The sequence below is a fragment of the Lactuca sativa genome, chromosome 8 (genome assembly GCF_002870075.4).
Source record: "Lactuca sativa cultivar Salinas chromosome 8, Lsat_Salinas_v11, whole genome shotgun sequence".
NCBI classification, from domain to species: Eukaryota; Viridiplantae; Streptophyta; class Magnoliopsida; order Asterales; family Asteraceae; genus Lactuca; species Lactuca sativa.
The window spans coordinates 117,745,458-117,759,851 of NC_056630.2; the positions used below are offsets into that span (position 1 = coordinate 117,745,458).

At 35.7% G+C, this 14,394-nt stretch overlaps 1 protein-coding gene across 2 annotated transcripts; it reads left to right on the forward strand.

Moving 5' to 3' along the window:
* Positions 1-3,607: 3,607 nt before the first annotated feature.
* LOC111897078 (L-ascorbate peroxidase 3) lies at positions 3,608-14,394 on the forward strand. 2 transcript variants are annotated; one of them, XM_042897169.2, is made up of 10 exons: positions 3,610-3,997; positions 4,374-4,561; positions 4,704-4,828; positions 10,404-10,453; positions 10,709-10,774; positions 11,566-11,614; positions 12,572-12,654; positions 13,171-13,250; positions 13,524-13,698; positions 14,001-14,394. In XM_042897169.2, the coding sequence occupies exons 2-10, from the start codon at positions 4,398-4,400 to the stop codon at positions 14,196-14,198; spliced, it is 990 nt and encodes a 329-aa protein (XP_042753103.1). In that variant the 5' UTR covers positions 3,610-3,997; positions 4,374-4,397; the 3' UTR covers positions 14,199-14,394. The 2 variants fall into 2 exon arrangements, with proteins under 2 accessions (XP_023748814.1, XP_042753103.1); XM_023893046.3 differs by having other exon boundaries at positions 3,608-4,561.

Here is a 14,394-nt window from a genome sequence, read left to right on the forward strand (position 1 = left end):
CTTTCTCTAGCTCCGGCAGCACAAACAGAAGATACAGTGAATATGAAAGGATAGAGGGTTGTAAGTGGCGTTAGGGTAGAGATTGTGGGTTTGTGGTGCTGGGCATTATTTTTATTTTTGTTTTTAATTGTTAATAATAAACAAATCAAAAAATATATCAAAAAAGAAATAAAAAGGATAAAATAGTCATTTTATGTCCGTCAGAGATGGTCCGAGTGAGAAACAAATATTACAGGGACGGTCCGAGATAATTTTTGAAAATAAGGATTAAACGTGCAATTTGGCACTTGAGCAAGGGACGAATCATGTAATTTACCCAATATTTTATACAAGTTTTAAGCTGTATATGAATGTATAAGTATATTGTTATCTACAAAAATGTTGGGTAAAACATGTGTAGATAGTTGACGTGTGATAAAATAATGAGAGGCATCGATGTTGTTGTTGATCTAGTCATCTAGTGGAGTATGGATGACGACCACAGACTCTTTCTAGACTGTCCAGTGGAACGCTGGCAGGTTCATAACCTGTAGTTGTTGTGAACGATGTGTTCACCGGTGTACTCTATCCCCCTCATGGGGTGCCTTTAGGACATCTATTGTCGAGGAAACCCCTTTGCAATAATGTCAATCCCGATGAAAAATCCTAGACTAGGTCCCTAGTGATAGTTGTTGTTTTAGGGACGTAAAGTGAGGATAACAGGATGGGTAATCAGGTTATTGTTGGTTGATGAAATTAATATAATTATTTATTGTGGTTTGAAAACCCTATATGCTCACCAGGCTCCTAAGCCTGACCCACTCAGTTTCTTTGAATTACAGGTAGTGGCGCGAGAGCATAAGTTGAACAACTTGTGAAGATATTTTGTTTATAGACCAGTAGTTGTAAGGTCTATGTTGTACTGTTTATGCTTTTGGTTTCTATCGGAACATGACATCCCGAGTTTTGTTATATAATGAAAATACATTTCTTTAAGAAATGCTTTGATAAACTTTATTTTATCATATTATGTTTTGGGAGCAAATTCCGCAACTCTTTTAATCAAAGGATTACTCTGAAATTGTTTTAAAAGCATAAATTAAATCGGTCTTTTCTGGCCGCGAATTTGGGGATGTCACATTTAGGGTTTCCCAAACCCAGTCCAACTCGTCGAGTTGGTCCTCCCCAACTCGTCGAGTTGGTCTTCTAAAAAGCACGGTCCAGCATTCCAACACGTCGAGTTTTCATCACTGGACTCGACGAGTTGACTTCTTAATTGAAGTTTTTCTTTCCTTAATTAGCCTTCTGGATTCTGGGTGTTACATAACTGTTTGTTTAACCTTGAGAAAACTAACTGTTAGTTTTAAAGATTCTTGATTCACTTGATGAAACTAGAAACATCATTGTAATACCCATTTTTTGTAAGATGTATTATTTGAAGGAGTATAACTTGTTTATCGAACAGGTAGGATAAATAAAGCACAAAGTTGCTTTAAGCTGTTTATAGAAGGTGTATGGGCGTTTAGTTGTGAAATGGAAGGAGAATATGACAAGTTATAAAGTAGATTTCCATTTCTGGAAAGACGCAGCACGCCTATATATATGCACAACGTGACGATCAAAGACGGGTCAAGTCTTGGTCAATGGTCAAAGGTCGCGACACGAGGGTGATATTGGTTGTGACAACATGGTGATATTGGTTGTGACATGACAAAGTGTCTGGTGTTGGGAACGTGCTGAGAAGTCGAGACATGTGACAGATGGTTGAGACGTGTGGCGTAAGTCGCGACATGATTCCTCATAATTTTGGTGTATATAAATGGAGTCTTGTGTTCATTTGGAGGGTTTTGAACACACTGAAATACAAAAAGAGCTAGAGTGAGTTAATTCTCGGGTTTATGATCGTAGAGTCGGTGCTAGAACTCAAGGGTACGAGTTGTCGACCGAGCTGAGGTATTATCTTTCTCTGTTCTTAAATTATCATGTCTTAAAGCATAATTATGAACGGTTTTTAGAACTCAAGTTAGTTGTTAAAAGTCATAATATGGTTTTATTATGAACTTTGTTGTAAATCTTACAGTGAATTCCACAAACTGGTTGATAGGGGCTATAAACTCTAACATGTGGAATTGTTAGAATTGAGAGATTTAGTTAGTAGCTTACGGGATTGAGTTAGTAAGAAGTTGTATTGTAAAGTTTGATTAGTTTGGTGACAATTGGTCATAAAGTTTAGCTCATAGTAGATTGTAACATGTCTTGAGGAACTTGTTATTTGTTGAATAGGTGTTGATAAAGTGGCAAGTTGAAACTCTACTCTAACACCTAATGTTGTTGATACATGTAGTGCAATTTGTGGAACATATTATTTTATCAATAAATTTTTTATTATTATAGTGAATATTTTGGATATATATATATATATATATATATATATATATATATATATATATATATATATATATATATATATATATATATACATACATACGTGTGTGTGTAATAGTTGATATGTAGATTAGATGGGGCATGTGGTAGTATATTTACTTTGGACGATGCAAATCGAAAAGTGGGGTATTATTGTTGGTTATTTATACCATCAATACATACGATAAAGGCAACAGAAACAAAAAAATTACTTATGTGTACATGCACCCTTAGATATAGGTTTTACTAGTTATAACAACCTACTTTAAAATCAAACTAAAGAAGGATAAAATACTAACCTCTTGTTGCTTTGATTGAGAGCTTGTGACTCCCAGAACTTGCAATGGATGAATGACCCAAAGTAGAATTAATTGCAAAATAATTTCCAATTAACCTATTAACTACTTAATAAATTAATAACCTATTTTTCGCCATTTTCTTATAGCTAATTATGTTATAAAGCCAACCCAAAAAGACCCTACTATTATTAGAAATATTACCAAACAATTAATGACCTTAGACACTATTTCTAACTGTTTCCCACTTAGACAAGTTGTTAACTTTTAAGGTCTAATACTTCACTAACAATCAACAAAGAATAGTCATCCAATACAATTGCCAAACTCTTATCTGGATCACAATTTAGTCCTAAAATAAGTGATCAATTATTTTTTTTTTCTAGATATTTGTATGAGCATTGGACATGGATAAGAATCAATTTCAACGTTCAAAATTTTGTTTCTTGATAAAGATTTCCGACGATCACATCTGATTTCTAAATCGAACACATTAATTTAGTCAGGGCTTGGCCAAGCTCTTAAGATGTCAGATCATCGAGGGGCCCATATACATAGCTTCCTAGTTAAAAGAAGGAACACATAAACTTTTATTACATAGTTTTTAGACAAAACTGCAAAAATGGTCCTTGTGGCTTCATGGTTTAGTTAAAACCTTGATTTTTTTAGCTCCATGGTTCTTTTGGCCTAGTTTATACTATATTACCCTTATTATATTTATTTTCATTTTTTTCCTAAAATATATTTATATTTATTAAAGAAAAATAGGGACCCCATACATAGCAACAAACACGGTTGTGTAACTAACCAACCCAATTAAGCTTACAATTATAACCTGGCTTGGGTGACAATTTGGTCAAACTCAATTTTTCGCATTTTGAGATCGAGCTCCAAACATAAGGCTATGTAGCAACACCAAATGCGTCAAAAAAAAAAATTATTTGGACGACATTAAGCTTAACCTTGTCGATCCACTTTAATAAAGAAATAGTGTTTAGCCTTGAGGAGTTAAGTAGGGAATTGTGGAAATAAAGCGTTCTAAGGCTGTTTTGGGCGGGAGAAGGCCACACAAACCGTACAGGGATGTTGCGTTGATCCGTTAAAGTCGGCCAGGGTGACTCTTTATTAAAACGATAGAAACTTTTTATTTTCTATCACGAAAGCTCAGAGATCTCGTCAAAAAGTAATCAAAGCGACAAATCAATAAAATGGGAGCATGGTCCTTATTTTGCAGATTTTGATCCAGAATTCTTTGATGGGTTGACTACACAGATTAAACTGAGGCGTTCAAATTAGAGGTATGGTTCCTTAAATTCATGATTTCATGAGTTTTGAAGTTAAGGTTTGTACTCAAACCGTGTATACTATAGTATATGGAGAAATTTTGATATCTTCAGGCTAATTACCGAAATTAACAACTAATCTAGTTTAAAACTAGTGGTTATTTCATTGGAATGTGTTTAGAGTTCTGAATTAGAAGCTACGGTTAAACCCTAATACCTAGAAGCTAGGGTTAAACCGTAATACGGACGTGTGCTTTGATGCCTAAGTGCTATATATAATGATCGAGATTAATGGCTGTAAACAACTCATGTAAAGATGAAATACAAGTAGAAATTGTGTTAATTATGGATCATGGGTTTGAAAGGAGTATACAAGTTTTTTTAATTGTAGAAAGAAGTCAAGGGTATCGTTTCAATGGAAAGATATGTTGGTTTTTCTGGAAAAAGAAACCGGTGTTTCTGTTGCATGGGAAAGACTGTTGTTGACGCCGAGTACCAGGAAGAAATAGAGAAAGCTCGCCGAGACCTACGCGCTTTGATCTTCAACAAAACTTGCGCCCCAATCATGCTTCGTTTAGCGTAAGATCCTTCTTGTATAGCGCGCGCGCACACACACACACACACACATATATATATATATATATATATATATATATATATATATATATATATATATATATATTGATGATCGAATTGAAATTGATGATTGTATTGTATGTAGATTTCATGATGCTGGAACGTATTGCAAACATACACAGACTGGAGGTCCAAATGGCTCCATCAGGAAGCCTGAAGAGTTTGAACAAAGCTGTAATAAAGGATTAAAAGTTGCGATTGATTTTTGCGGTACTTACAGTATTTATTTTCCTATGAAATTTTTTGGCACAAATTTTTCGTTTTATATACTCGTGTCGTGTTATGTTACTAGTTATTTACTACACTAAAGTTGTGATGCCTTTACAGTAGAGTGCTTATATTTATGTTGTTGAATTTTGTGTTTGATTAACGAGCGGTCTTGTTTGATATTTAGTAGGGATGAGGTCTATGTAATTGCGTTTTTAGATAGATATAATGATATTTATTAGGGTGAAAGTTCCTTATGGCATTATTAGGAAGAGTGTATTCATCAATCTGACCTTTGAAAACACAATCAAATCCTTCTTCACCAAGAACATTATAGGGCGAAAGTTCCTTGTGGCATTATTAGGAAAGAAGTTACTGGTGGCATATTGTCTACTAGCCATACTATGAGGATTTAATCTCTGATTATATTTCATCTGAATCAGATACAATATATACACGTACAGATATAACAGCTAGCCCTATAACAAAGGAATTTAAATAATACAAATACAATCTTATGTAAACTTAAATTTTATCGCTAATACTCCCCGTCAATCGGAACGGTGGAGGTCCAACACGAAGCTTGGTGCAAAAACGTTCAAAGATTGGTCGCGGAAGACTTTTAGTGAAGATGTCGGCTAGCTGCAAGTGAGTGGGAATAAACTGTGTATCGAGTTTACCAGAGGCCACTAATTCACGTATAAAGTGATAATCGATATCAATATGTTTGGCGTGTTTGTGGGAGACAAGATTTTGGCTCAAGAAAAGCGCACTTTTGTTGTCACAAAGAAGTGTAGGAACCAATGGTGGCAAAGCATGCAACTCGCGAAGAAGGTGAGTAACCCAAATAATTTCTGAAGCGGTGTTTGCCATAGCCCTATACTCGGATTCAGTGCTAGTGCTGGATCTGGAGACAGTGGGTTGCTTTTTGGCACTCCAAGACACTAAATTTCCGCCAAGAAAAATGGAGTAACCATAGGTAGACCGTCTTGTTTCAATGCACTGTGCCCAATCGGCATAAGAATATCCAATCACGGAGGAGGAATGAGGCCAATGAAAGTGCAACCCGTAGGAAATGGTACCTTTAACATAGCGCAAGATCCGTTTTACAGCCTGAAAGTGAGCATTAGTTGGAGATTGTAGAAACTGGCTCACTTGATTTACTGCAAAAGACAAGTCAGGCCTGGTAATAGTTAAGTATTGAAGGGCTCCAACTAGTGAAAGATAGAGCGTGGGATCCGAGAATAGAGTGTCGGTTGTGACCAAGTAGTCGGTAGTGGACAATAGTGTAGTGCGTGTTTGGCCTCGAGTAAACCGGCTCGAGTAAGAATATCATGCGCATATTTGGCTTGGGTTAGAAAAAGACCATCATCCGTATATGTAACCTCAAGACCAAGAAAATAATTTAACTGACCCAGATCTTTAGTGGCAAATTCATTGTTTAAGCGTGCAATGAAAGTGCTAATGAGAGATGGGTTGTTACCGGTTAGGATGATGTCGTCAACATAGACAAGTAGATAAAGCAAAGTGGTGTCTCTGTGAAAGATGAATAATGAGGTGTCGGCTCTACTACAACTGAACCCAAGACTGAGAAGGAAGGTGCTAAGGCGGTGAAACCATGCACGGGGTGCCTGTTTGAGGCCATAAAGAGCCTTGCGGAGACGACACACATGTAAGGGAAACTTTTCATCTATAAATCCGGGAGGCTGCTCCATGAACACTGTATCTGAGAGTTGACCATTCAAGAATGCATTTTTGACAACAAGTTGGTGAAGAGGCCACTTTTGCATGACAGCAAGAGAAAGCACAATTCGAACAGTGGAAGCCTTGACCACCGGACTGAAGGTGTGTGAATAGTCAATGTTGGGTACTTGAGTGAAGCCTTGAGCAACGAGGCGTGCTTTGTACCTGTCAATGGTGCCATCAGAATGAAACTTGGTACGAAAAATCCATTTGGAGCCAACAATATTGGTGTTTTGAGGACGAGGAACGAGCTCCCATGTTTCATTAGAATGTAATGCAGCCATTTCTTTTTCCATAGCCATTAACCATTGTGGATTTTTGGCCGCAGATTTGAATCCTTTAGGAACTGAGGTAGTGAGTAAGGCTTGAAAGAGAGTTGTTGTGCCAAGAGATGCAAAATCTGCTCTATATTTTGGTTTAATAATACTAGCCTTGCCCCGAGTAATCATAGGATGAGTGGCTGGTGGGGGTGAGGGTGGTGGTGATGGAGAAGGTGTAGCCGGTGGTGTGACTGGTGGCATAACCGGAGGTGTGACAGCAGGGGACTGTTGCGGCGTCTCGGGTGGTGAAGTGGGAACCTCCGGCGGTGGCTGAGCAGTGGAACCGGCTGAGATAGGAGCGGACATAGAGCAGGAGCTACAAGGCTCCAGATTTGTAGCAGAAAGCACCTCGGCAGGAGGCTGGGGAGATGCGGTTGTGGCTGCTGAAGTTGAGAGTGATGGCAGTCCTTCATCAAATGTTGAGATGAAAAGTTTATCTAGATCCGATGCAACTGTGGAGCATGAAAAAGGAAAAATATGTTCGTCGAATTGAGCATGGCGGGTGGTGTAAATTCGATTTGTTTTAGGATCAAGACAACGATACCCTTTGTAGGCGGAATTATAACCAATGAAAATGCACGGGGCACTTCTCGGAGCCAATTTGTGTGGTGAGTAGTTGCGTAAATAGGGAAACACACGTCAACCGAAAATTTTAAAAATGTCGTAGTTTGGCACCGTGCGATATAAGAGCTGAAATGGACTTTGATTGTTGAGGAGCTTGGTTGGAAGACGATTGATGATGACAACCGCGGATGTAAATGCATCAACCCAAAGAGAACCCGGGGCGTGTGCATGAAATAACATGGCAAGACCGGTTTCTGTGATGTGGCGGTGTTTACGTTCGGCTCTACCGTTTTGTTGCGGGGTATAAGGACAAGACACCCGCTGATGTATTCCGTTTTTTGCAAAAATATCTTTGACACGATGATTAAGAAACTCTGTGCCCCTGTCGGTTTGGAAGTTTTTAACTTTGCATGAAAATTGCGTTTGCACATATGTGAGAAAAGTGTCAAGGATTTGGGCAAAGTCAGATTTTTTTTCTTTAATGGATAGAACCAAGTGAACCTGGAAAAATTATCAATAAAAGCTGCATACTAGAGATATCCATTTGTAGATTCAATGGGGGCGGGACCCCATAAGTCACAGTGAACAAGATCAAGCACATGTAATGAACGTTTCAAGTTATCATCAAACGGTAATCTTTTACTTTTAGCAAGTTGGCAAGGTGAGCAAAGGCCTGGTTTAAGGGAAACAGTAGTAAGAGATAAAGATCCCAATTTTTCCAATAACGTAACAATGTCAAAAGCTACATGTCCTAATCTACTATGCCAAATTTCAAACGAAGCACTAGTCCTCTTATTTTTTAATGCAACTAAAAACGCCTTATTTCCTTGCTCAAGAATGTAAAGCCCCTCTTCACATCTACCTCTTGCTATTATATCCTTGGTGCTTCGATTCTGAATAGCAAAATATGTATCAGAAAATAAGATATCTACCGGAGAATCATGAGTTAACTTGCTAATGGAAAGCAGATTCTTGGTAATATGGGGCACCACTAGCACATCTAAAAGGGTAAGGTTATGGGAAATATGAGATGTACCAGTACCAGAGATGTTTAATAAATTACCATTGCCAACAGCAACACGATCGTTGCCTGTGTAGGAAGAGGAAGTGTCCAAATTTGAGGCTGAATTTGTCAAATGTGTCGAAGCCCCCGAGTCTACATACCAATCAGAATTTGTGTTGCACTTTGACTGAAATTCATGAGACAAATTAGCATCAACTGTTCCTCCTTTTGCATATGACGAGACCATATGACGAGAGGTCTGGACAAGAAGATGCATAGTGTCCGTTGGTCCTACACAATTGGCAGTGAGGAGGGCGGCGGCCACCACGCCCTCTGCCACCTCCACCTCTGGAAGTTTTTCCACCACGTCCTCTAGAGTTGTAGTTGCTGGGATTGCGAGAAGCTGCAGTAGTATTGGCTGTAAAAGCAACCGGAGTAGTGGCAACATTACTGTGAATTGAAGCCATGAAAATTTCGTGGCTCTCTGCATAGGATAACAGGTTGCGGAAGGAGGGGGTAGGCTTGACAGCTCGCTGGGATGTGGAGAAAGTCTCGAACCCAGACCCAAGTCCACAAAGGAACCAGTGGGCCTTATCAGTCTCTTCAACTGGATGGCCCACAGTAGACAATTGATCGCAGACTCCCTTGAATTTTCGGCCAAACTCTGATACGGAGGAGGATCCTTTCTGCATCTGCCTAAGTGAATCTCGCAGAGTTTGAACCCTCTCCATGGAATCGTGACTATAAGCTTGCTCCAAATCTTGCCAAATTGCGTGTGAAGTAGAAAGATTTAGTGTCTCTGCCATGGCCTCCTCAGAGAGGGAGGATTGGATAATCAAAAGAGCCTGTTGATCTGCATCAATCCAAGATTGATGGGAGGGATTTGCGCCAGATTTACCATCGGTTTGAATAGTAGCAGGTGGGCATGGATTTGTACCATCGACATGCTCAAGAAGACGCTGATAGGATAAAGGGGGTTTGATTTGATTCTTCCAAATTAGGTAATTGGAAGAGGTAAGCTTTATTGTGAGCAGGTGCAAAATTGTGGCAAGGGGAAGCTCTGAGGAAGACGACGCCATGGAGGGAGGAAGACGACGACCAAGATTTGAGGCAAGATTAGGTTTTTACGCAACCCGCTCTGATACCATATGAGGATTTAATCTCTGATTATATTTCATCTAAATCAGATACAATATATACACGTACATATATAACAGCTAGCCCTATAACAAAGGAATTTAAATAATACAAATACAATCTTATCTAAAATTAAATTTTATCGCTAATACATACATATCACAACCATAATTAAATCATGGACCAAATTCTACTACGTGAAGCTTAATGACTTTTTTTATTCTGTTCCTGTTAACGAGATCTATATTCAGAGCGTGTTTGACTTAGCTTTCGAAAGCCAAAAAGTCCTTTTTGTAAAAGTTGAAAAAGTCAGGATTCTGTGACTTTTCAAAAAGATGTCATTTACTCTATTAGAAAAGTTGGAAAAGTCAGGATTACCGAACATCTTTTTGACTTTTAGAAAAAGATAAAAATGAAAAGTCACTTTAAAAGTTATCCCAAACACCCTCTCAAATCTCAATAATCATAGTCTATAAGGCTTCCAGATGCTGAATTTATTTCGGTTAATTACTCATGCATGTCACCTGGTTTTATTGCATGATATGCGGTTAATTACTCGATATACAGTCTAGTACGCCAAACTAGTTGGCTTTTTGATACCAAAATGTCAAACAGTTAGTTAGTTTATCACACTATCTTATTTCCTTATCTAGCTTAAATCAACCGGTTTACAAAACATAACTTATTTTGGTCGTATTCTATATGTTATGTTTTTTGACACCATTCTTGTTTTGTGGTTAACTTCTTTTACAAAGATAATATAATAGAAAAGAGTTCAGTTTATTAATGGCGGTTTTCTGATCGATTACAGAAGAAATAAAGTCAAAGCATCCAAAGATCTCATATGCAGACATATTTCAGGTGATTTCAATCATACTGATGAATATAAGGGTTTTTTTTTAATAATAGATTAGAGTAATCTGTTGGTCTTGAGCAAGGTGAGATATACTTCCATATGGTTGTTTGTAATATGCTGCTTTTTGAGCTAGTGATATATTAGAATCAATGTTTTTCTTTTTGTTGTCTACTTACCTTAATTTTTAGCACACAAACTAAAGATTTTTGGTTCATGTGTAGTTTAAATAAGTACTCACCCAATAAATGGTCTATTGGCAGCTTGCAGGCGTGGTTGCTGTTGAAATCACCGGTGGTCCTACTATTGACTTTATTCCTGGTAGAAAGGTGCATTGATTTACTACGCAGTTGATATAAACTTTTTTCTTCTTCTTATGCCTTATCCATCCGTAAGCAGTTTCCTTTTTAGTAAAACTTTATACCATTATATATATATATATATATATATATATATATATATATATATATATATATATATATATATATATATATATATATATATAGCCAGGTTCTTTTGAGAACAAAAAGATTTGTGAAAACTTACGAATTCATAATCAGCCCATTATTTTTCAAAACTAAAAACACCATTCTTCTCCAAATGGCGCGTCTAAGTCATATCTAGACTAAAAAGAAGATTGGACGAACTTTTTGTTTTTTTTTAGGAAATGTGGATTTATACACAATGAACAATGTATAGACTATGGATGAGCACAATCTGTAGTTATGACTGGGATTGTGCATATATGTAGTCCATATGATTGCTGATTGTGGTTATCAACGGTCCATATGATTGTTGATTGTGCATATATGCAAATTTCCAAAATAAAAAAAAAATTGTTAAATCATTTTTTTGAACCTAGATATGGCTTATACACATTCGGAGAAGATTGGTGTTTTTGGTTTTGAAAAATAATGAGTGGATTAGGAGTTAGCAACTTCTCACGCTTTTTTTTGGTTCACAGAATATATATATATATATATATATATATATATATATATATATATATATATATATATATATATATATATATATATATATATATCAAGTAGAAATATCATGGAGAATTAATTTATGCCATATATTTACTTCTCCTTTATATTTTTCATGTTTCATTTAGGATTCAAATGAGTGCACCGAGGAAGGCAGACTCCCCGATCTTGAAAAAGGTTTTGAATCCTAGTTATGTACACTCATTGTTCATCTCACTTAAAGATTTCAGTTGTTTGTCGTTGGGTTCATATTTATTTAACGTGTGTGATATACTATTTAAATTTCTCATTGAAGAATATAATAAATTCCTAAATCATATCAATTTTTCTGTTTACGAAGCATATAATTTTTGGATTAGCAGAAAAGGCTTCATTTTCATCACCAAAATAAGGGTTATATGCGACAAACAACAACAAACCTTAATTGATATATTCATTATAGTATCTTAGTTTCATATATTCCTATAATAGCATTGTACTTTGATAAATCTCTCAAAATATAGCAATATCAACCAAATGCAAAGCAATTCTCATTATTATAGTAGGTAAGATTCTCAAATGTACAATATTTTAATAAGAAAAGGAAATTAAAGTACAACACTGGGTAGATTTTTCAAGGTACAATGCCTTAATAAGAAAAACAATCGAAAATTCAATGGTAATAGAAATAAGTGAAAGTATGATGCTATAATAAACTAATAATTGAAACTATATATTGTTTGAGTTAATTCTGTTTTGAACTTGAGTTTAATGTAATAAAGGGAATAATCAGTTACCATATTGTGGTTAACCTGGTAGTAAGTTTTTCAGTTATAGTTTTGGTAGTATTAAAGCACTTTATTTCAGATTTCAATATAGTAGAGTCTATAAATTGCAATCCGTTAGTAGCTTGTTTTGTGTGTCAAATAAAAGAATTCAGTTACATTCCCTACATGCATTCTTTCCCCTATACCAGTTTGTGCAACTTTTTGAGATTATTTATTGCCTGATTACCAACATATATGTTGCTATTTCTTTCATGTAGCCCTTACATAAATGGAAAATTGACACATTCTTACTCTTGGATCACTCAACGATATACTTATATTTGACATTTGTTTTGTTCGGTTGCTGAAATTCTTAAACTTGTTGAAGGCCCAATACATTTGATGGACACGTTGAAGCGCATGGTTTTATGCTACATGGACTTTGTAGCTCTCTCGGGAGCCCATGTTATGGTAATTGGCATCTTACTTGTTTGGTTATGGGCTACATACAGTAAATAGCAATTTATTTTGCAATTTTTTTTATCATAACATCGTACTTCAAATTTTTTCTTGTTACAATATTGTATTTTCAAACGATTTCGTATTAGGGCTTTGTAGTTTGAAGAATATTCCCTGTTTTCAAAGTATAATGCCCTAAAAAAAACCATCCTTGGGAACCATATACAACTCGAATCCAAAGAAATAGGATGAATTGAGATGGTGTTTTGTAAATAAGTAATTTTCTTGAATAGATTAGCCATTTTTTGAAGTACAATCATGTAATATGAAAAAATAAAGTAAAAGTACGATGCTATAATAATTTTTTTTTGAAGTATGTTGATTAAGACGTATTATCTACCAAAGTTTTTGTTTTGCTTGAAGGAACCTAACATGTTGTTCAACTCTTCATATGAAACATTTTACATTTTTATCACTTATCTTAATCATTATCTACTAAAGTTTTTGTTTGTTTCTTGCTATCATCAGGATAGAACCCAAAAAAATAGATCAAACTTTGATGGTCCTTGGACTGACAAGCCACTCAAGTTTGATAACTCATACTTTATGTAAGTTTTGATGATATTTTTTAAATATGACGAATTATAGTTTTTCTATGTGCTAACTGAAAGAAATGGCACATTATCTTTCATTTATTCATGTACTTATATTATAGCATCCAGTGCTAAATAGAAAAAAGAAATGAAAGTAGAATGCTACATTTTCTATTTCTTGCATTTCACCTATTTTCTTAATATTTGATAACACCAAGTATTTGGAAAGCATGTATATGTGTCTTTTGGAATAAATAAATAATATAACATGAATTTTTTTGAAACCAGCAACCTACTGAGAGAGTACAGGGAAGAACTGGTTTGGCATGAGCCACAGGCACTGGTGAGAAGAGAGTTTTTAAACCTACTGATAGGAGAGTCGGATGGAACTTCACTCATTCCTTCAGACCGGACAATGATGACTTTTGATGAGTTCCGTTGTGATGTTATGAAGTATGCTGAGGTATAGACCCATAGATATGATATCACCAATTCTAATTGCAAGAAATGTCAGCACATTTTCATTTATTTGGTTTATTATTTCTTCCTATAACATCATTGTACTTTTCAACATTTTCTTACTAAACCATTTTGATGTATGCTAGAAAACAAGGTATTTTAGCTTGGACAATTAACTTTGTTTTATTACCCATACTAGCAACGTACTCACAATTATCTACTTTATGTTCTACTTATAATAGCAAAATACTTGCATCTTACTATTTTTTATTATTATTGTGTTTATACCGAATCGTTAAAATGTAGATTCCAGAGTTGTTTTTGAAGGAGTATGCGCAAGCACACAAGAAGCTCTCTGAACTAGGTTTCATTAAAAAGCCACCTTTTCATCTTTACCACAAGATGAAGAAGAATAAGAAAAGTTATGTGTTGCCACAAACCATTGCAGGGGTGATCATTGTTGCTTCAATTATCATGGTGTGGTATCGTGTAAAGGAAAAGTAAGAATTAAATAATTGCTATTAAAATTTTACTAATTTGAAATATGACAATAAAACAAAAATTGTTTCCAAATGTGTACATCTTCTATGAGGACTTTCACATTAAATAACACAAATCATATGTTCTCCGATTTTCATTTGTATATCCTTCCTGCTAAGTCATATTTTTCTGCCCTGTATTTTTTGGTGTAATAGTAATA